Source organism: Planococcus citri, chromosome 2 (genome assembly GCF_950023065.1).
Source record: "Planococcus citri chromosome 2, ihPlaCitr1.1, whole genome shotgun sequence".
In the NCBI taxonomy this organism is placed as follows: Eukaryota; Metazoa; Arthropoda; class Insecta; order Hemiptera; family Pseudococcidae; genus Planococcus; species Planococcus citri.
The window spans coordinates 10,487,656-10,508,897 of NC_088678.1; the positions used below are offsets into that span (position 1 = coordinate 10,487,656).

General features: G+C 34.2%; 1 protein-coding gene across 1 annotated transcript in view; it reads right to left on the bottom strand.

The window, feature by feature from the left end:
* LOC135834594 (lachesin-like) overlaps window positions 1–21,242 on the bottom strand; it is a 274,954-nt gene that overhangs the window by 51,454 nt on the left and 202,258 nt on the right. Inside the window, exons 3-4 of the mRNA XM_065348512.1 lie at window positions 6,057–6,264; window positions 5,786–5,944 (exon numbers count right to left, since the gene is read on the bottom strand). Of these exons, the coding sequence (XP_065204584.1) occupies window positions 5,786–5,944; window positions 6,057–6,264 (367 nt within the window). The remainder of the gene's footprint in view (window positions 1–5,785; window positions 5,945–6,056; window positions 6,265–21,242) is intronic.

Genomic DNA, 21,242 nt, shown 5'->3' on the forward strand with positions numbered 1-21,242 from the left:
CGAAAGAAAAAAAAAAGCAAACTTTAGTAACCACTAGTGCGTTATTCACATCATCTTGCCCCACCATCAGACACTGAGGGGGTGTAGGCGTAGTATACTATGTCTTTGTAGAACACGATGATTGTGATTCAAGAATATTAATGAGAAATACGATACGAACAGGATTAAGTCGCCTAATAAATGAATGAAATTAATACACGTGAAAGTGAAAACGAAATTTGTAAACAGCTTTAAATGCGATTGAAGTCGCTCCTACCATGGTAGTAACTTCTTCTTCAACTAAACGAAACTTTTCTTATACGTATAGTCGAGTTTTCTTTAGATATGTTTAACTCTTTCACGTCGCGCTCTGCTTTATTTAGCCTTTATATTATTTTTCCAAATCCGTAAACCTACTACGCGAGTACCTACCCTCGTAGCTCGTACCATACCCCTTTCGCTTCGTAGGTAGCTTTCGGTCTGATGTCATTTACGTATTACTAAGTATAGATATACTCTGAGAGAGAGAGAGCATTGACAATCGTGTACTTCGTCTCGTCCTCTCTGTCTGGAGAAGAGTGTTTTCATTTAATGGAATGGTTTCCGCTGTTGGATTGCAGCGTGTAGAGTTTCTGTGTACCTATTGACTGTGATGGAAATACGTTTGCGTAAAGAATCGTAAAAGTCCTTATAGTGTTCTTTTTTTTTTGGGGGGGGGGTTCTCAGATTATGTAAGTTTAATGGAAGTATCCAATATAATTAATTAAGACTTTTTTGATCTCGCTAATTCTTGTAAGTATTTCAGTTTTCAGTGAATGACCACGTTCACATAGCAAAGTTTACAGAAGAATTTCTGATATAAAATCTGAGCTCGTACATACCTATAAATACAAATTAGACGAAGTAGGTACCTAGATTTCACAAACCTAAGATGCTTGTCAGGCACCCTTGAGTAATTTTAAATAGACAACGCTCTCAGTTTGACTAAATATTTTCATCATTATGTGTAATAATTATAATCAAAGGAGTGGATATGGGTCAATAGAATTAAGAAGCTTTGAAAAAGAGGACGTAATTTGTATTCTGACGGGGTAAATTTCAATTTATGTCGAACCTGCGTAATTTTTACAGACGGAAGTGAAGAGCTACCTATATTTTCTTTTGGTATTTTTTACGATTAAAATGTAATTAATGAAATACCGTCACGTAGTGGTTTCGTTGCTCAACTTTTCAAAGGGTGTCAAATTCATTATATAGGGTGAACTTCGAACTTCATCATATTTATTTATCAATATACCAAACGAGAGGCGATTTGTACGATTGCTATAAGTATATTTTACAGCGATAGTTTTACTAGAAAAAATACCTCAAACCACAAACAAATTTCCGGACTAGGTAAATGCTGGACGAAAAAAAATCGAAAAATCATCAAAAGTACACATGAGAGTGAGACCAAATTTTTACCACTCACTTTTATAAGTCAGATTTTTTTTTTACGAATTTTTGAAATTCAATTGCACATAATCCACGAACAGTGAACTAAAAATTTGATCAAATTGAGATTAAAGTATGAAATTTGGTTTCTACCTCATTTTCAAATTTTCAAACTGATTTTTGGTGATTTAGTTACAACTTTTCTGGAGCATCCGGTGTATGTAATTATAAGTATCTATTTCTGGATTTTCTAGGTTTGAAAAAATTGTGGCGTGAAACGAGCTAAAATCAAACTCAGAGTCTATAAACTTAGATGTGTTGTGTTTGTAACCCTTTCCATCAATTTATGACAAAAATTTCAAAAATCTGTTTTTGTCAAGGCTCAAACATCTTTCATTGGAACCTGAAATGAATTCTGAACTGGAAAGAGTACGGAACTGAACTGAATTCTGAACTGGACAGAATACAGAACTGAACTGAATGCTGAACGGAAGTGAATGCTGAACTGAACTGAATACTGAACTAAATACTGAACTGAACACTGAAAATTTATTTTATTTTATTTTATTTCAATACTGAAATTTTATTTGATTGTATTTTGTGTCTTTATTAATTCATTCTTTCATCTAGTCTTTCCACCTTTCTGTCTTTTCGCCTTTTCACCTTTTCGTCTTTTTTATTCATTATTTCAATCATTCTTCCATTCACTCATCCATCCATTTTTTTCAAATATTCTTTCATTCGCTCTTTTATTCATTTTTTCGTCCATTCGTCCATTCTTCCATTCATCTATACTGATTACTGAACCTAAACTGAACCTGACCTGACCTGAATACTGAACTGAACTGAATACTGAAATTATATGTTTTATTTAATTTAATTTTTTAAATAATTAATTAATTAATTCATTTATTCATTCATTCATTCATACTGAACCTGAACTGATCCTTAATTGAACCTGAACTCATTCTTCCATTCATTCTTTCACTTATTCTTTCATCCATTCTTCTAATTATAAAAAATTGTACATTTACATGGAGTGACTTTTTCAAAATTCGCAAGCACCTCTACTGTATTTCTGACCACAACTGCTCCAAAATCGTTCGGAAATGGTATCGAACTGCTCTGAAGCCTCGAGTAGATTTTTGGAATAGGTACCTACTTAATTACGTGAAAATTGCGATGAAAAGGGCCCAAATGATCATTCAGTTGGGTTTACTATCCTACTGACCTTTTGATCGATTCAGGAACACAAACTTTTGACATCAAATTACTGCAGATTAAAATCCATATCATTTTCTTCGTTTTATTCCCCATAAACATGAAAAATTCTGAATTTTTTAAAGGTTATCTCTGAAATAGCCCAAGATGATCAAAAATTGATTATTAAGGTCAAAAATAGAGTATGGACAAGCCTTTTTTGCTACTGCGTTCGTAAATGACAAATTTTTCATTATTTTCATTCGAAAAAGATGCTGGAGAAAATTTTGGATTTGAAACATCAGAAACAGTTTGTGAAAATTTGTAGGTTCCTAAATCAATCGAAAGGATCACAAGAGCTGGAATTTCATTTTTGCCTTCTCGGGATAATCCAAAAATCTATAGAAGGGTCCAGAACAACTCAAAATCAGCACCAATCGACTGTAGAGGTCAAAAATAAGGAATGAAATCAATTTCCAATTTTGTTTCGAATTTTTCATCAAATTTTGAATTGTTTCAGTGTGTTTTTGGTCATCTTCTGAGAAAATAATATTTTTAGGTCGACATTTTTCAAATAATTTTTAAAAATGTTACTTCGCATTTTGAGGATCACTGACCTGAGTGGAGAGAAAAGTACTTTTAAAAATCAATCCGGGTACTGAAAATACACTTTTATCATTTTTGTCTGAAACTGGCTTTAAAACACAGCAATAAACCTACTTAGAGAAGGAATTATTTTAATTTTTGAGAAAAAAAAATTAGATATTTTTGCTTCCATATTCCAAAGTTGTTAATTTTTATGAAAAAAAAATTCTGAAAATCATGGACCCTGCCTAGAAATTAAGTTGTAACAGGGGCCTCCCAAAACTATAAACACTCAAAGAAATGTAACAACAATTATTCATTAAAAATTCTAAATTTATGAGTCAAGATTCTTTTGAATAATCCCCATTTCAAGAAAAAAAGCACTCCTGGTTCCCAAGAAACGTTTTCTCAATGCCAAATTCTGTACAGAATCTTACAAAATTGAAAAAAAAATCAAAAAATGTAATCAGATGGACCACTGATGAAAATTCTAGGTAGAAATTTCAATTTCTGCATCAGAATTTTTTCGTACTTAAATGACTCAGTTTTCAAAAAAATCTCCCTCAGTTTTTCATGTAATTTTGATAGGTACTTTTAAAGAAATCAGAAGCCCATCAAATTTGAAAAATTTTAAAAATGAAATGAAAATTTTTCTAACCTTTCTATAAATAACTTCTTTTTGAAGTAAAAATTTTCCCTGGCTGCCATAAAGTTCTTCCATAGTTGAAAAGACTGATAAACGTACTCGTGTATAAAGGGAAGTTCTTGAAATTTTTTAAAGGAGTAGACCTTCTCTCATTTAGGATAAAAAGTAGCAATTGAAAAGAGTTTCAGTTGCTTGTACTCGTATATTGCACTTTTCGCGATTTTTTGGATTTAAAAAAAAGTCTGGTCCTGAAAATACTCATACTTTTCTCACTCATGTAATCAGTGACCCATAAATTGCGTAAGTGAATAAAAGTTTATGACATAAAAAATAATTTACAAGAGCTGCAGCAGCTCAAAGTTTTTTTTTCTAATTCTCAACGATTTTTTTTTAAAAACTGGGTTTCTGAACACTTAAGAGTATCTACCTACCTACATAATATTCTCTTCACTTTATTCATGTCGAAAGTGAGCTCTAGAAAAATTCAATCTTTCTTAACAAATTAGGTACCTTTTACTCTCAAATTTCCAGTTGGATAGTGGAAATTTCTCATGGGATGAGACACTCCATCAACCTTTTTGCTAATAACAGGATGACCAAAAAGTTCCTTTTTGAGAATAAGAAATTAAAATTTCCCTCTCAAGAATGGATCAAAGATGAAATCTGGCGATTATATTTCAAACATAATTGGTTACAGCTTTTGTACCAAAACTTCAATTTCATTCTGATGCCAAATGCAGTGTGTTGCAAAGATTTCCTTACCAAATACTCGTACCTACTTCCAACTCACACACCAGTTTTCGTTGTTGTGCAGCACTTTTTTTCCGCTTCTCTACTATATTTTCTTTTCGATTTAAAAACTCCCCACGTGTATGTGGTTGGTATGCGTTTCTTTCAGATATACACACACATTCGTAAAACATGAAACGTTTCCGTTTTGAAAAATAAAACGAATAATCCAAAATGAGCGGGAATTGACAAGGAGCTTTATATTTTCACAGTACTTGCCGTGCTGTGAAAGAAAGAACGATGGACGAGACTACAATACTGAAAAAAAAAAAGGAGAAAGGAGAAAGAAAAAGACCTTTTGTTATAAAACCTTCCATTAAAAAAATCCCTCGAGATGGACTTTCTGCTGTACTCAATTCTTCATCACGCCCTTATGAAATCCTTAAAGACTTGTTATTTGTTTCGCAATTTTCAGGCACACGATAACGTTTTTTAAAAAACAATACGACGACGAATAAATAAAAGAGAATACGAAATTATATCGTCGTTTTAACGCTGGCCGCAGCGACAACAGCAGCATCCCCACCGCCATCATCGTACAGCAATTTACCACACTGTACCGCTGCCATCATCGCTCCAACATATTTCCCATTAATGTGGGATTCGATTTTCATTTATTACATTTTCTCATAAAAGTACATATATATATAGATACGTTGCCCCATACGACCTCTGGATCCCTTCCCTCCCCCCTCCAACCCACATCCTGGCTCGTCGCTCTAACATCTTTTAAAAGCTTTGATTCGACGAACGAGCGTAGCATTTTAAAAGAGACAACGTGGTCGTTCCATACATATCGATACAACTATCCATAAATTAATACCAAAATACCCACAGCCTTTCGTTTTGCAACACCATATCTAAACGTAACACGAGCGAGGCGTTAATTTGCTGGCAAAACCATCGATATCTAGATACCATATACTTGTAATAAGTATATAGGGATAGCACATCATGTACAACCTTTTGAGACAATCGCGTGTTCTAAAATCACTTATATGCACTGCTACCGTACAAATTTGCCAGAGTTTTCGGGGCCATTGTACCGACTACATCGTACTACGAGTATAAACTTGTCAATGGTGCAAGTTACGACGACAAGTATGACATTATCAGTTTATCACACGTATAAGAGTACATATAGTTCATTACCTTCTTGGCCATTGTTTAAGGCAATTAATTCTCCGCCTTCTTTGCGCCACGTTATTCGCGGAGTCGGTGACCCAGAAGCGGCGCATTTTAAACTAACGTTGCTATTTTCCCGGACAACCATGTCAGTACTTGTGGGGTAGTCCAGGATGTCTGGAGGTACTGGAAGAAAAACCAAACATACGAAATTAACAACTCAGTCTCATGATACTATATGAAGCTTTTTGGAAGATCATTTTTTTTTCTTGGTCGTGATGGAAGGTTATAATCTTACCTACGACGTCTAAATACCCAACTTGACTCTTCATCGGGTCTGTGTTTATTTGGCACATGTAAAATCCTCGATCTGTCTCTTGTACTTCACGTATGTGCAAATACCACATACGACGATCGCTTTGGGTGACCGCTATTCGATGGTTTTTTGTTATCACGTGATTATGTATGGTTAATATGGTTTGAGTGTCAACACGCAGCCAAGCTACCTGCAAACATAACAAAATAAGTATATCAGTTGTGAAAATCAAATAAACAAGTTTTATTCCCGAAAAATAGCTAAAATTAGGCATGTTTTTACTAAAAACTCAATTTTTGGGCAATCTCCCTCTCCTTATTGTGACTCTTAAGAGAGTCCATACCACAAAATCTAACTTCATATTCGTCTTCAGCGAGTTCGAATCATATGATAACGAAACCCATGATGTCAATCTTCTTGCACCCACAAATGGGGGGGGGTGCATATGGCCCCAAAATTGGGGTTTCAAGAAGTTGTTTAGTTTTCTAATGTTTTTGAAAGTCCGCATGCAAAATTTCAGATTATATCACTGGCAGTATCGTCTTTTTATGGTGGTGTCGTGACACAAAAAGCACATTTTTGAGTTTTTGAACTTGACCCATCTATTGTGGACAAGATGGTAGGGTGGGGGAAATTTTTTGGCTCCAACTTTTTGAAAAAAAATGCACCTATCCAACAATGTTTCATCAAAATTTTAAAAATACGAGGGCAGGGCATTTTACCTATTTTACTTGTGAATATGTATACTCGTACCTTTTTCAACTTGAAGTAAGCTCCGGGAAAATAGAGATAAATTACATCCAATCGTATTCAATTGGTTCGTGATTCATTCACCAAAAATTAGATAATTAAATGAATCGATCGACTACTTCTCGAACGAGTCACTTATACGAATCAATAATAATTCACCTAAAATTATTGAATTCGTTCGCGAATGATTCACTAAAAAGTATTCCATTCGTTTGCTAATGATGCCCCAAAAATTATGCAATTTGATGACGAATGATTCATAAAAAATTGTTCAATTCGTTCGCGAATGATTCATTAAAAACTGATTATTTCGTTCGCGATTCTTCAAAAATGATTCAATTCGTTCGCGAATGATTCAATTCGTTTCCGAATAATTCACCAACAATTAATCAATTCGTTCTGGAATGATTCATCAACAATTATTCAATTTGTTCGTGATTGATTCACCAAAAATTAAATAATTAAATGAATCGACTCTCTCTCGAACGAGTCACTTATACGAATCAATAATGATTCGCCTAAAATTAATAAATTCGTTCGAGAATGATTCACTAAAAATTATTCCATTCGTTTGCTAATGATGCACCAAAAATTATACAATTCGATCACGAATGATTCATAAAAAATTCTTCAATTCGTTCGCGAATGATGCACCGAAAATTATTCAATTCGTTCGCGAATGATTCATTCACAATTCATGAATTCGTTCGCCAATGATTCATTTACAATTCATCAATTTGTTCGCGAATGATTCACTGAAACTGATTATTTCGTACGCGATTCTTCAAAAATGATTCAATTCGTTCGCGAATGATTTATTAACAATTATTCAATTCGTTCTCGAATATTTTCACCAAAAAATTATTCTTATTGTTCGCGAATGATTCACCAACAATTAATGAATTCGTTCTCGAATGGTTCACCAAAAAATTATTCCAATCGTTTGCGAATGATACACCAAAACGTATTCAATTCGTTCGCGAATGATTCACTAAAAAATTTTCAATTTGTTCGCTAAAGATTCGCCAAAAATGATTCAATTTGTTTGTGAATGATTTATTAACAATTAATCAATTTGTTCGCGAATGATTCACTAAAAATTGATTATTTCGTTCGTGATTCTTCAAAAATGATTCAATTCGTTCACGAATGGTGCTCCAAAATTTATTCAATTCGTTTGTGAATGATTCACCAACCATTATTCAATTCGTTCGCAAATGATTCACCAACAAATTTTCAATTTGTTCGCGAATGATTCGCCAAAAATTATTCAATTCGTTCGTGAATGATTCATTAGCAATTAATCAATTCGTTCGAGAATGATTCACTAAAAATTGATTATTTCGTTCGTGATTCTTCAAAAATGATTCAATTCGTTCGCGAATGATTCACCAAAAATGATTCAATTTGTTTGCGAATGATTCACCAACAATTGATAAATTCGTTCGCTAGTGATTCACCAAAAAATTTCAATTTGTTCGCGAATGATTCGCCAAAAATCATTCAATTCGTTCGTGCGTGATTCATTAACAATCAATCAATTCGTTCGCCAATGATTGACTAAAAACTGAATATTTCGTTCGTGATTCTTCAAAAATGATTCAATTCGTTCGTGAATGATTCACCAAAAATGATTCAAATCAATTTGTTTGTAAATTATTCATTAACAATTAATCAATTCATTCGCGAATGATTCGCTAAAAATTGATTATTTCGTTCGCGATTCTTCAAAAATGATTCAATTCGTTCGCGAATGATTCATTAACAATTATTCAATTCGTTCTCGAATATTTCGCCAAAAAATTATTCATATTGTTCGCGAATGATTCACCAACAATTAATGAATTCGCGCTCGAATAATTCACCAAAAAATTATTTCAATCGTTTGTGAATGATACACCAAAACGTATTCAATTCGTTCGCGAATGATTCACTAAAAAATTTTCAATTTGTTCGCTAAGGATTCGCCAAAAATGATTCAATTCGTTCGCGAATGATTCACTTACAATTATTCAGTTCGTTCTCGAATAGTTCACCAAAAAATTATTCCAATCGTGTGCAAATGATACACCAAAACGTATTCAATTCGTTCGCGAATGATTCATTAAGAATTATTCAATTTGTTCGCGAATTATTCACTAAAAATTCAATACCTATTTTGTTCGTGATTCTTCAAAAATGATTCAATTCGTTTGCAAATGATGCACCAAAATTTATTTAATTCGTTCGCGAATGATTCACCAACAATTAATCAATTCGTTCCGGAATGATTCATCAAAAATTATTCAATTCGTTCGCAAATGATTCATCAAAAAGTGATTCAATTCGTTTGTGAATGATTCATTAAAAATTGATTATTCCGTTCGGGAATATCGATTGTAAGCAGATCAGCTGCCATGTAAATATCCCACAAAAAGTGAATCAATTTGTTTGCAGGAGTAAAAGATTTTTATTTAATAAAAAGTCGGTCTTCTCACGCTTGCGTGAGTGTTTTTTTCCCCTATTTATGCTATTCTAGTTCTTACCTATCTATAGGTAGGTGTTTATTTCATTTTTCTTTCTTTGCATTTCTAAATTTAAGAAACGTTTGAAGAAATGATTCTTGTTTATTCATTTTTAGTGTGCGTATTAGTGTGCGTAGCACACTATTGGTTTCGTTCCGAAAGTTGAAAAATTCTTTGGCTCGAATGTTCTCTTAGAGGAATGGGCCGATTTTTTTGAATCTTTCGTAGGTAGGTGAGGCATAACTTGAGGGAGGGAATGTCGTAATTATAATTGCAATTACTCAATTAGCTTCTTGAGTAATTGCAATTAATTACGAAAATTTGTACCAAAAAAAGAATAAAAAAGGGAAAAGGGCCATATCAAAAGGGAAGCCGACAAAAGCGAAGCCGACTTTAAATTTTCAAAATTGAACAATGAGAAAGGTATCAAAAGGGAAGCCGACATCGGTTTTAAAATGTAACACTGCAGGGGTCCTAAAATATTCTTATCTACAGTGTTATCTTTCCCATTGTTCAATTTTAGACTAGATGCCGAAAGCAGGTGGTTACCCTTTCGGAATGAAAACCCACCAGTCATTTGTGAAACACCTGCAGGTGTTTCATTTACACACGTAGATGCTGAAAGCAGGTGGTTACCCTTTCAGAATCAAAACCTCCAGTCATTTGTGATTTTGCTGTGCTCCCAAGAGGTTCTCTCAATCTCTCAGTACTGCAGTGCTTATGCTTTCCTGATATATCGCGTTGTGCTCCGGAGCTTTCAGAATAGCATAGCATAGTGTATTCGGAATCGCGTTGTGCTTTTTTTTTCAAAATCGTGTTGTGCTTTTTTTTGAAATCACGTTGTGCTTTTTTTTCAAAATCGAGTTTTTTTTAAAAATCACGTTGTGCTTTTTTTTCAAAGTTCGCGTTGCGCTTCTTTTTTAAAATCGCGTTGTGCTTTTTTTTTCAAAATCGAGTTGTTTTTTTTTTAAATCACATTGTGCTTTTTTTTCAAAGTTCACGTTGCGCTTCTTTTTTAAAATCACGTTGTGCTTTTTTTTAAAAATTGTGTTGTGCTTTTTTTTCGAAATCTAGTGCTTTTCAATTCCTAAAATTTGCATTGTGTTTTTTTTCAAAGTTCGCGTTGTGCTTCTTTTTCTGAAATTGCGTGGTGCTTTTTTTCGAAAACGCGTTGTGCTTTTTTTCTAAAATTCGCATTGTTTCTTTATTTTGAAGTTCGCGTTGTGCTTTTTTTTTCAAAATCGCGTTGTGCTTTTTTTTCGAAATTGTGTGGTGCTTTTTTTCGAAATTGCGTTGTGATTCTTTTTGAAGTTCACGTTGTGCTTTTTTTTTCAAAATCGCGTTGTGCTTTTTTTTTAAATCTCGTGTTTTTTTTTCAAAATCGCGTTATGCTTTTTTTCCAAAATGGTGTGGTGCTTTTTTTCAAAATTTTGTTGTGCCTTGATTTTTGAAGTTCGCGTTGTGCTTTTTTTTCAAAGTTCGCGTTGCGCTTTTTTTTAAAAATCACGTTGTGCTTTTTTTTCAAAATTCGAGTTGTGCTTTTTTTTAAAAATCGCGTTGTGCTTTTTTTTTAAATCTCGTTGTGCTTTTTTTTTCAAAATCGCGTTATGCTTTTTTTCCAAAATGGTGTGGTGCTTTTTTTTCAAAATTTTGTTGTGCCTTTTTTTTGAAGTTCGCGTTGTGCTTTTTTTTCAAAGTTTGCGTTGGGCTTTTTTTTTAAAAATCACATTGTGCTTTTTTTCCAAAATTCCCGTTGTGCTTTTTTTAAAAAAAAATCGCGTTGTGCTTTTTTTCTAAAATTTGCGTTGTGCTTTTTTCCCTAAAATTTGCGTTGTGCTTTTTTCCCTAAAATTTGCGTTCTTTTTTTTTGAAGTTCGCGTTGTGCTTTTTTTTCAAAATCGCGTTGTGCTTTGTTTTTAAAAAATCTCGTTGTGCTTTTTTTCAAAACTTTGTTGTGCCTTTTTTTTCAAAGTTTGCGTTGCGCTTTTTATTTAAAATCACATGCTTTTTTCCAAAAATTGCGTTGTTTTTTTTTTTTTTTAAATCGCGTTGTGCTTTTTTTCTAAAATTCGCGTTGTGCTTTTTTTTTAAATCTCGTTGTGCTTTTTTTTTCAAAATCGTGTTATGCTTTTATTCCAAAATCGCGTTGTGCTTTTTTTCTAAAATTTGCGTTGTGCTTTTTTCCCTAAAATTTGCGTTGTGTTCTTCTTTTTTGAAGTTCGCGTTGTGCTTTTTTTTCAAAATCGCGTTGTGCATTTTTTTTCAAAATCGCGCTGTGCTTTTTTTCCAAAATTTGCTTTGTGCTTTTTTTCAAAGTTCGCGTTGTGCTTTTTAAAATGAAAATCGCGTTGTTTTTTTTTTGAAATCGCATTGTGTTTTTTTCCAACGTTCGAGTTGTTTTTTTTCAACGTTCACATTGTGCTTTTTTTTCTGAAATTGTATTGTACTTTTTTTTCCAAAATTGCGTGGTGTTTTTTTTTCAAAATCGCGTTCAAAATCTCGTTGTGCTTTTTTTTTGAAGTTCGCGTTGTGCTTTTTTTCGAAATCGCGGTGTTTTTTTTCCAAAATCCGCATTGTGCTTTTTTTAAAAGTTGGCCTTGTGCTTTTTTCAGAATTCACGTTGAGCTTTTTTTCAAAGTTTGCATTGTGCTTTTTTTTCAAAATCGCGTTGTGCTTTTTTTTCACTAAAATTCGCGTTGTGCCTTTTTTTTCAAAATCGTGTTGTGCTTTTTTTTCGAAGTCCTCATTGTGCTTTTTTTTTTGAAGTTCACGTTGTGCTTTTTTCCCAAAATCGTGTTGTGCTTTTTTTTCAAAATCATGTTTTTTTTCAAAATCGCATTGTGCTTTTTTTTGAAATCGCGTTGTGCTTTTTTTCAAAGTTCGTTTTTTTTTCAAAATCGCGTTGTGCTTTTTTCCGAAATTGTGTTGTGCTTTTTTTCCAAAATTGCGTGGTGCTTTTTTTCAAAATCGCGTTCAAAATCGCGTTGTGCTTTTTTTTTGAAGTTCGCGTTCTGTTTTTTTTTCAACATTTGCGTTGTGCTTTTTTTCCGAAGTCGCATTGTGCTTTTTTTCAAAGTTGGCCTTGTGCTTTTTTGAGAATTCGCGTTGTGCTTTTTTGAGAATTCGCGTTGATCTTTTTTCAAAGTTCGCACTGTGCTTTTTTTCAAAATTGCGTTGTGCTTTTTTTTTCAAAATTGTGTTGTGCTTTTTTTTCGAAATCGCGTTGTGCTTTTTTTAAACTAAAATTCGCGTTGTGCCTTTTTTCAAAATCGCGTTGTGCTTTTTTTTAAATCATCATTGCGTTCTGCTTTCAAAATCCCAATTGCTTTTTTCCAAAGTTGCTTTGTGCTTTTTTTGAAAATCGTATTGTGCTTTTTTTCTCGAAATCACGTTGTGCGTTTTTTTTAAAATCATGATTGCGTTCTGCTTTCAAAATCCCAATCGCTTTTTTTCAAAGTTGCATTGTGCTTTTTTTGAAAATCGTGATGTGCTTTTTTTTCATAATCGTATTGTGATTTTTTTTTAAATCATGATTGCGTTCTGCTTTCAAAATTCCAATCGTTTTTTTTAAAAAGTTTCGTTATGCTTTTTTTCAAAATCGTATTTTGATTTTTTTCGGAATCTTGTTCTATTTTTGAAATTTGCGTTGTGATTTTTTTCTAAATCGCATTGTGCTTATTATTTTGAAGTCGCATTGTGCTTTTTTCGAAGTTGCGCCTTTTTTTGAAATTTTGTTATGCTTCTTTTCCAAAATTGCGTTGCGCTTTCCAAACTAAAGAAGCTACGCACACTGTTACAGCTGCGCTAAGCGCAGCTGTCTAGTTTTTAATACACTTATCTAGTGGTTCCTGAGAATTGACACATTGTCAACATTCACAGCCATACACCGTTAGATATTACTATGTTATCATCTTTTACGCCCACACAGGTATTCTTAAAACATCATGCCCGAAAACATTCTGAATTTTAAGAAACATCAACCAAGAAGATTCAAAAACGAACGAAAGATGAATGCTACGTAGACTACGTCAAATATGAGCCCATAAGGGGTACCTATCCGAGAAAACACTAATCCAGGCTGTTTTTTCTCTCTTCTCGTTTCTTATTTCAGTATCGATAATATTCGAAATAGTGAAAGCTTCGACATCGACAATTTATACGCGAGGCTTTTTTTTTCAACATAGCTTGATATGAGAGGGCGTGCAAGTATGCATATTGCTATTATATTGTTTAGTCATCTGTTCGTGGCAGTATGGAAAAGACGAAATGTTATAATATGTACGATGAAGACAGAGCTGGCTGACTTTTCCTTCGCATGAAATCGGTATTACAGATATTGACGTATGAATTGACATATTCGATTGTTAATACGTTAACTTTTTGTCATTAGAATGTATTATTTTTTGCTGCTCCTCCTCCTCGTTGTGCCTAACGTATCGTCGATAGACTTGGCAAAAAGAGAACTACCGACTGTGTATAGCCTATATGTTTCAATTTTCAGCAGCTCATACGAGCACGAAACAGACAGAAAAAAATTCACGACGAGAAGCAAACAGTCGCAGCTATTTCAATTGAAAAATGTCAATGTGGTTTTTTCGTTTTTAATTTTCTATTCGATGAAAGCCGATTAGGGTTTGTAAGTATATAGGAATGGGTTTATTTTTAGCATTTGTCGTCATCGCCGTGTTTTGTGCGTATTCAAATCGTAAATAATTTTCTCGTCTCACGCCGAGTTGCTAACTAAAAATAAAAATTCGTAAATTTTAATTTATCAACGTTTTTTTATGCACGTGTAATCTTTTGTAATCGAATTTGTGTTCACTGTCAGGTTGGAGTATTTTTTTGATTCGTGGTTTTTGTTTGAATGAAGTATAAAGAGAATAATTATAAACCAAGGATATCTTATTTTGGTGCTCACAAGTTGAATGGAGCTTAAATAGGTGACCTTTAAAATTTTGAAGCAAACTGATTTCGTGGGTGTGAGGTGTAAGATTCCAACTTCGCAAAATACATACCTAAGGTGCATCCCTACTGTGCCGAAAGAAAATCTCCAAGGTTATTTTGACAATAAAATAAAAACATGATTCTGATAGGTTGTAATACAATTACTCGAAATGTAGTCAGTTTTCTTTATACGTATTACTCCACCCTGCAGGCAGCATCATCATCCACGAATAATTATTAGTTTAGACTGAATCTCGCTGGTATTTGACATCATTTAGTAAAGATATTAATTTGGCACATTACACAGGTTAGTCTTACTCGCCAACATACAGAGAATTATAACGACATTGATATTAATCAAGTTATATCATCGTTATAGTTTGCGAACCTCGCAAAAAACGCCAAATCTGAGATGGAGTTTTTGTTGGGAAACTAACAGTCGAGGAGCTCGCATAAAGATCTATTGCACTCCCCCCCCGTCGATCCTCCGGGACAACTTTTTCCTTAAAAGGGAAATCCTTAGGAACATGAAAAAAAAGTGGTCCTACTTACAAAATGACGGCCATTTTGATTGACAGGTCAGCCGAAATCGCAGATTTTGCGTACCAACATAGAACTTGCAGGAAATTTTTTCAACAGTACAAAGGTAGATCGAAAGATCAGGAAAAATTTATCACCTGTCGAAATTTCACGCGCTAAAGTGCCTTTTCCGATTTTTGGTGAATTTTTAAAAATGAAATAGACCAAAAATGAAGGAAAAAAATCAAAATTTCACCAAATTGACAAAGAAAGCTGAAATTTGCGATATCCCCTATTTCTACAAAATTTCATCAAATGGAGTTGGAAATCCGAAATTGAAATTAGTTTGCGAAGTAAATTTCAGCTTGCTAATAACTCCATTTGATACAATCTCACCAATAATTGATAAAAATAAAATGTAACTAAATTTCATTTTGAAAATTTATGAAATTGCTTTTAGACGTAATTCACATTAATTAAGTATAGTCCGGAACATATCAATTGGAATAATTGCCCCCCTTAGCCAATCCTCTGGGACAATTGATATATAACTGAAAAATAGGTGAGTGAAATCGCTGAAGAGTTGGGAGGAAATCCTTGGAGAACTGACGAAAAAAAATTCAAGAGAATTATTTTTTGAGTTACATATAAATTACTTATGAGAAATAAAAAAATAATTAAATCAAAATATGTACTGAAAAATTGATTTTGAAAAAAATGCTGAGAAACCTATGAAAAAATGACAACGAACGCAATAATGAGTGAGAAAAACTTCAACATTCGTTCGTATTTACGGCAAACTAGTTAGGCAATTTTATTAACACGTGAAAACTTCAATTCATTCGTATTTACGGCGGACTGGTTAGGCAATTTTATTAACGTGTACGAGAGAGTTCTTACATTATACATAGGTATATTCGGGGAGCCCACATAAGGATCTATCGCACGCGCCCCTCCCCCGTATAACCTCCGGAACCACTTTTTTCCCAAAGGGGGAGTCCTTAGGAACATTTATAGCCCTTATACTAAAAAAAGCGGCCCTACTTACAAAATGGCGGCCATTTTGATTGACAAGTCAGTCGAAATCGCAGATTTTGCATTCCAACATAGGACTTGAACGAAATTTTTCAAACCGTACAAAAGTAGATCGAATGATCAGGCAAAAGTTTGTCACCTGTCAAAATTTCAGGTGCTAAAGTTCGTTTTTCGATTTTTGGTGAATTTTTGAAAATCAAATTTAGGCCAAAAATGAGGGAGAAAAAATCAAAATTTTACCAAACTGACCGATAAAGCTGAAGTTTGGGATATACCCTATTTTCGACATTTCAAATCGATTGGAAACTGTTTCAAACCATTTTGAGCAGTTCTGGAGCCTCCAGCAGATTTTTGAAACCCGAAACTCCTACAAAATTCCCTCAAATGGAGTTGGAAAGCTGAAATTCATTCTGAAAACTAATTTCAATACGCTACAAAGTTGACTGCAGGTGGATTTAAAGTCGTTTTGGAGCCTCCAGCGACTTTTTGAAAATTACTGGAGCCTCTAGTAGATTTTTGAAACTTGAAATTTCCCAAAATTTCATCAATAATGGGGATGGAAAGCCAAAATTCATTCTGCAAACTAATTTCAATATGCTATGATACCGACTGCAGGTGTGTTTCAAATAGTTTTGGAGCCTCCAGCGACTTTTTGAAAGCTTGTATGGCATTTTTTGGAAAATTGAAATTTCCAAAAAGTAGCTGGAAGCTTCAAAACCATTTGAAACCTGCACCATGCAGTCGACTTCATATCGTATTTGAAACCTGCACCATGCAGTCGACTTCATATCGTAATGAAATTAGTTTGCGAAGTATATTTCTGCTTGCTAATAACTCCATTTGATACAATGTTGTGGAAATTTCAATTTTCAAAAATCTCGTAGAGACTCAGTAATTTTCTAGAAGTCGCTGGATGCTCCAAAATGTCTTGAACCCACCTGAAGTCGTCTTCAGGAGGTATTAAAATTGGAGTGCAGAGTAAATTTCGGCTTTCCATACTCGTTTGATGAAATTTTGGGGAAATTTCAAGTTTCAAAAACCTACTGGAGGCACCAGAAATTTTCAAAAAGTCGCTGGAGGCTCCAAAACAAATTGAAATCCACCAGCAGTCGACTTCGTTGCGTTTTAAAATTAGTTTGCAGAATGAATTCCAGTTCTTCATCTCCTTTTGATGAAATTTTTGGAAATTTCAAGTTTCAAAAAATCTACTGGGGTTTCTAGGAATTTTCAAAAAGTTGCTGGAGGCTCCAAAACAATTTGAAATCCACCTGAAGTCGCCTTCAGGTGGTAAGAGTGCAGAGTGAATTTTGACTTCCCATACCCGTTTGATGAAATTTTGGGGAAATTTCAAGTTTCAAAAATCTACTGGAGGTTCTAGGAATTTTCAAAAAGTCGCTGGAGGCTCCAAAACGACTAGAAATCCACCTGCAGTCGACTTCGTAGTGTATTTACATTAGTTTGCAGAGTAAATTTCGACTTTCCAACTCCATTTTATGAAATTTTGTGGGAATTGAAAGTTTCAAAAATCATCTGGAGGCTCCAGTTATTTTCAAAAAGTTGCTGGAGGCTCCAAAACAAATTGAAATCCACCTGAAGTCGTCTTCAGGAGGTATTAAAATTGGAGTGCAGAGTAAATTTTGGCATCTCATACCTGTTTTATGAAATTTTGGGAAAATTTCAAGTTTCAAAAATCTACTGGAGGTTCTAGGAATTTTCAAAAAGTCGTTGGAGGCTCCAAAACAAATTGAAATCCACCAGCAGTCAACTTCGTTGCGTTTTGAAATTACTTTGCAGAATGAATTTCAGTTCTCCATCTCCATTTGATGAAATTTTGGGGAAATTTCAAGTTTCAAAAATCTACTGGAGGTTCTGGGAATTTTCAAAAATTCGTTGGAGGCTCCAAAACAAATTGAAATTCACCAGCAGTCGACTTCGTTGCGTTTTGAAATTAGTTTGCAGAATGAATTTCGGCTTTCCAACTCCATTTGATGAAATTTTGTAGGAATTTCGAGTTTCAAAAATCTGCTGGAGGCTCCAGAATTGCTCAAAACGGTTTGAAATAGTTTCCGATCGATTTGGCATGTCGAAAATAGGGTGTATCCCAAATTTCAGATTTCATAGGTCAATTTGGTGAAATTTTGATTTTTAACCTCATTTTTGGCCTAAATTTGATTTTCAAAAATTCACCAAAAATTGAAAAAGGCACTTTAGCACTTGAAATTTTGACAAGTGATGAATTTTGCCTGATCTTTTGATCTACTTTGGTATGGTTTTAAAAATTTCCTGCAAGTCCTATGATTTTGGCTGACCTGGCAATCAAAATGGTCGCCATTTTGTAAGTAGGGCCACTTTTTTTTTGAGGACAAGGGCTAGAAATGTTCCTTAGAATTCCTCTTTTGAGGAAAAAGTTGCTCTCCTCCAGAGGCATCTCCGCAGCTAAAATATTTTTTGAGTAATTTTCAACTCAAGATGAAGGTCGCTGCTGAATTTGGTCAAAATCTTCTGATTTTTTTGGCTGATGAAACAACTCACAAGGGAACCTCTTATGGTGTCACCCTCCAATTTGAACGGGACTGCAAGATTAGTAAAGAGCAAGGTCCAAAACCCCCAAAACCAAATTTTCAGCTGCTCAACTTCATTTCTCGATTTCCAGCCATTCTGGTGCCTCCAGCACGATTTTTCAATTTTTCCAGAATTTTGAATATGCTCCACAAGGCGTAAATATGAAGATGGGCAGCTGAAAACCGAGTTGTGTGCGATCGACCTGTTTAACGAGTTTATCCACATTTCAACCGATTTTGGGAGATCAGTTTTAGGACTTATTTTGATCATTTTTACTGATCAAGTACCTACTTCTTTTTTGAAAAAAATCACAAATCAGCAAAAAAAAATCAATTTTGAATTTTCAAACTTTCGCCAAAAATCTAAAAATGAAGTTGGGCAGCTGAAAATTTGATTTTGGGGATTCCAGGCCATGGAGGGTTACATCTCAAGAGGTCCCCTAGCCAGGCTCGACAACAATTTTCTTATACCTTATTAACCAATAAAATGATGGAACACAACACGAATGAGAATTTTTCATTTCAAGAAGCTCGGTTTTGTTTACGAGATCGGTTTCAATCCACCGCTCTTCTTTCCCACCTCGAGATATACAGTAGATATCTCGCACAATGAGACCCTCCCTCCAGCGTTATAGGTATACTCGGGGGCTTATTAAAAGTATATCGATAGCGGACCAGTTGAAAAAAAAATTAATTCGCGATTTAATACCTTTATCCGGCACATCCGATTATTTACTTCGAGATTTAATTAATTTACTTCGAAGAAGTTCAATACACGAGCCTTATAGTCGGTGAATTTCATAACTCGGCAGTCGGGTGCGTTAAGCTCGCGTACGCCGAGCCGCATGCCGGATTAAAAATGAGAAGGGATATCCGCGCGACGAAGACAAATTAATCTCTGCGGCTCGGCGCGCGAGCTCCGTGGCGCCCACGTACTCCAGCTGGTGAAACTGATGCGATGAGCTTCTCTGTGTACAGGCAGGCCTACCCTTACCCTGTTGGCAGAATTTTTCAACCGATGAAATTTGATTAAAACCCCCAAAAGCTTTCTGGAAGTGGAGTACACTTTTCAAGGACATGGCCGCGTTTATTCTGGAGCGTCGTATAAAATGTAATACAGTAGTAAGTTTGATACGAGAATTTGGCAGAAGTGCCACAAGGGAGGGGGTGCGGGGTGAACCGAGATCGAGAAAAAAATACGCATACGAGTCGGCTTTTATTACTCGCGGTTTCTCTTCCGACTTAAACGAGTCGTTGCTGGTGTCTCCGCGTCTCTCTGTTGTATCTTTTCTTCTTGGGCGCTTTTTTTTTTCTAGGACGCGTTCGCTTCTTTTCGCGGCGGTCGTATTCCATAAAATGTGATATAAAATGTTTATACGTTTGGTCTAGATAAAACGCCGCAGCAGTAGTCGTCGCCGCACAGCCAACGCAACTCTCACACGACAAGACAGCTCGAGTAATTTTTGAGAAAGCCTTTTTACATATATAGGAAAAATTTAATATATAAATATCGGCTCGGTCCAAAACTCGTAACGTGCCCAAGTTATTCTGTATACGAGCAGTAAACACGGCGACGACCAACCAAACGACATATCTATACGTTCGATTTGATCGCGCAATATTGTAGACGTATCTAACAACTGTACAAGCTAGTACCTATTTTCCAAACGACAATTTCTCAAAAAATTTCCTCTCGCGAATAAACATCGCCCACAGCTTAGGTACATTTTTGAAATTAATGTCATCTTTTTTCAGTCATTCTCGCTACAAGGTTTTCTGTGAAAAAAGAACAGAACTCACTTCGAGTTCTGTTGATTGTAGACAGTGTTCAGTGAAGAATTTTCTTCAAGGATATGACAGTGAAAATATCGAATTTAAATTGAATTATGCCCACAATCTACGATACATAATTTTTTCAATGAACTGGAAACTTTGCAACTAAAAAAATTATATCATCGGATTTTTACAGAATTTTCAACTGTTCGGAGAAGCCATTGAAGTGGTAAATTTTAAGCCAAGGGATACTTACTTCATTAAAAAATAGTGAAAAGTTAGTCACTCGAATCCTATTTTTTTTTCAAATGAAAACAATCACGCATCATACCATCCATGCAGTTGTACTCAAAAATGCGTGAAAATTGGTAAAAATGTCGTGAAAACAGTTGAAATTTCATGTAACAATGCAAAATTTGAGCAAAACATCAACAAATTTCTTGAACTAGCAAAAAAATTATTAAAAATTGTTAAATATGGTCAAATATTTAAAAATTGACACAGAGCATGGAAATTACTGTGAGATATATTGGCTCTTGGCATCAAAAATTCACTGAAATTCACGATAAAAATGAGATAAGGTTGATGAAACCTCCCAAGAACACTGAAAACTATGGCAAAAACACTTCAAAAATTGAAAAAATCTTTGAAAATGATGACAAATTGGTCAAAAATGTCTCAACATACTGAGAATAATATCTTGCACAATAAATTGCATGCAGTGTATTAAAAACTTTCATGTTCGTATGAAAATGACTAAAAATCACTAAAAAAAAAATTTATACATTTCAGTAATATTAAAAAAAGGGTGAGAAAACTTGAAAAAAAAAAAAAAAAAAAAGAACAGAACATTGTAAAGTACCAAAAGCTATTTAGACATTGATGAAAAATAATTGCAATAGGCTAGAAAACTGATACCATGTTCAGTAAATTGGACAAAAGTGTCTCAAAAGGCAGCAAAATTGTTGAAAAAAAAATGAGAAATTAATCAAATACCTATTATCAATAAGTAGGTATTGAATAAAATCTGACAAAAATATAAGACCGACTTTTCTTCGAATAAAAATATTTTAAAAACGAAT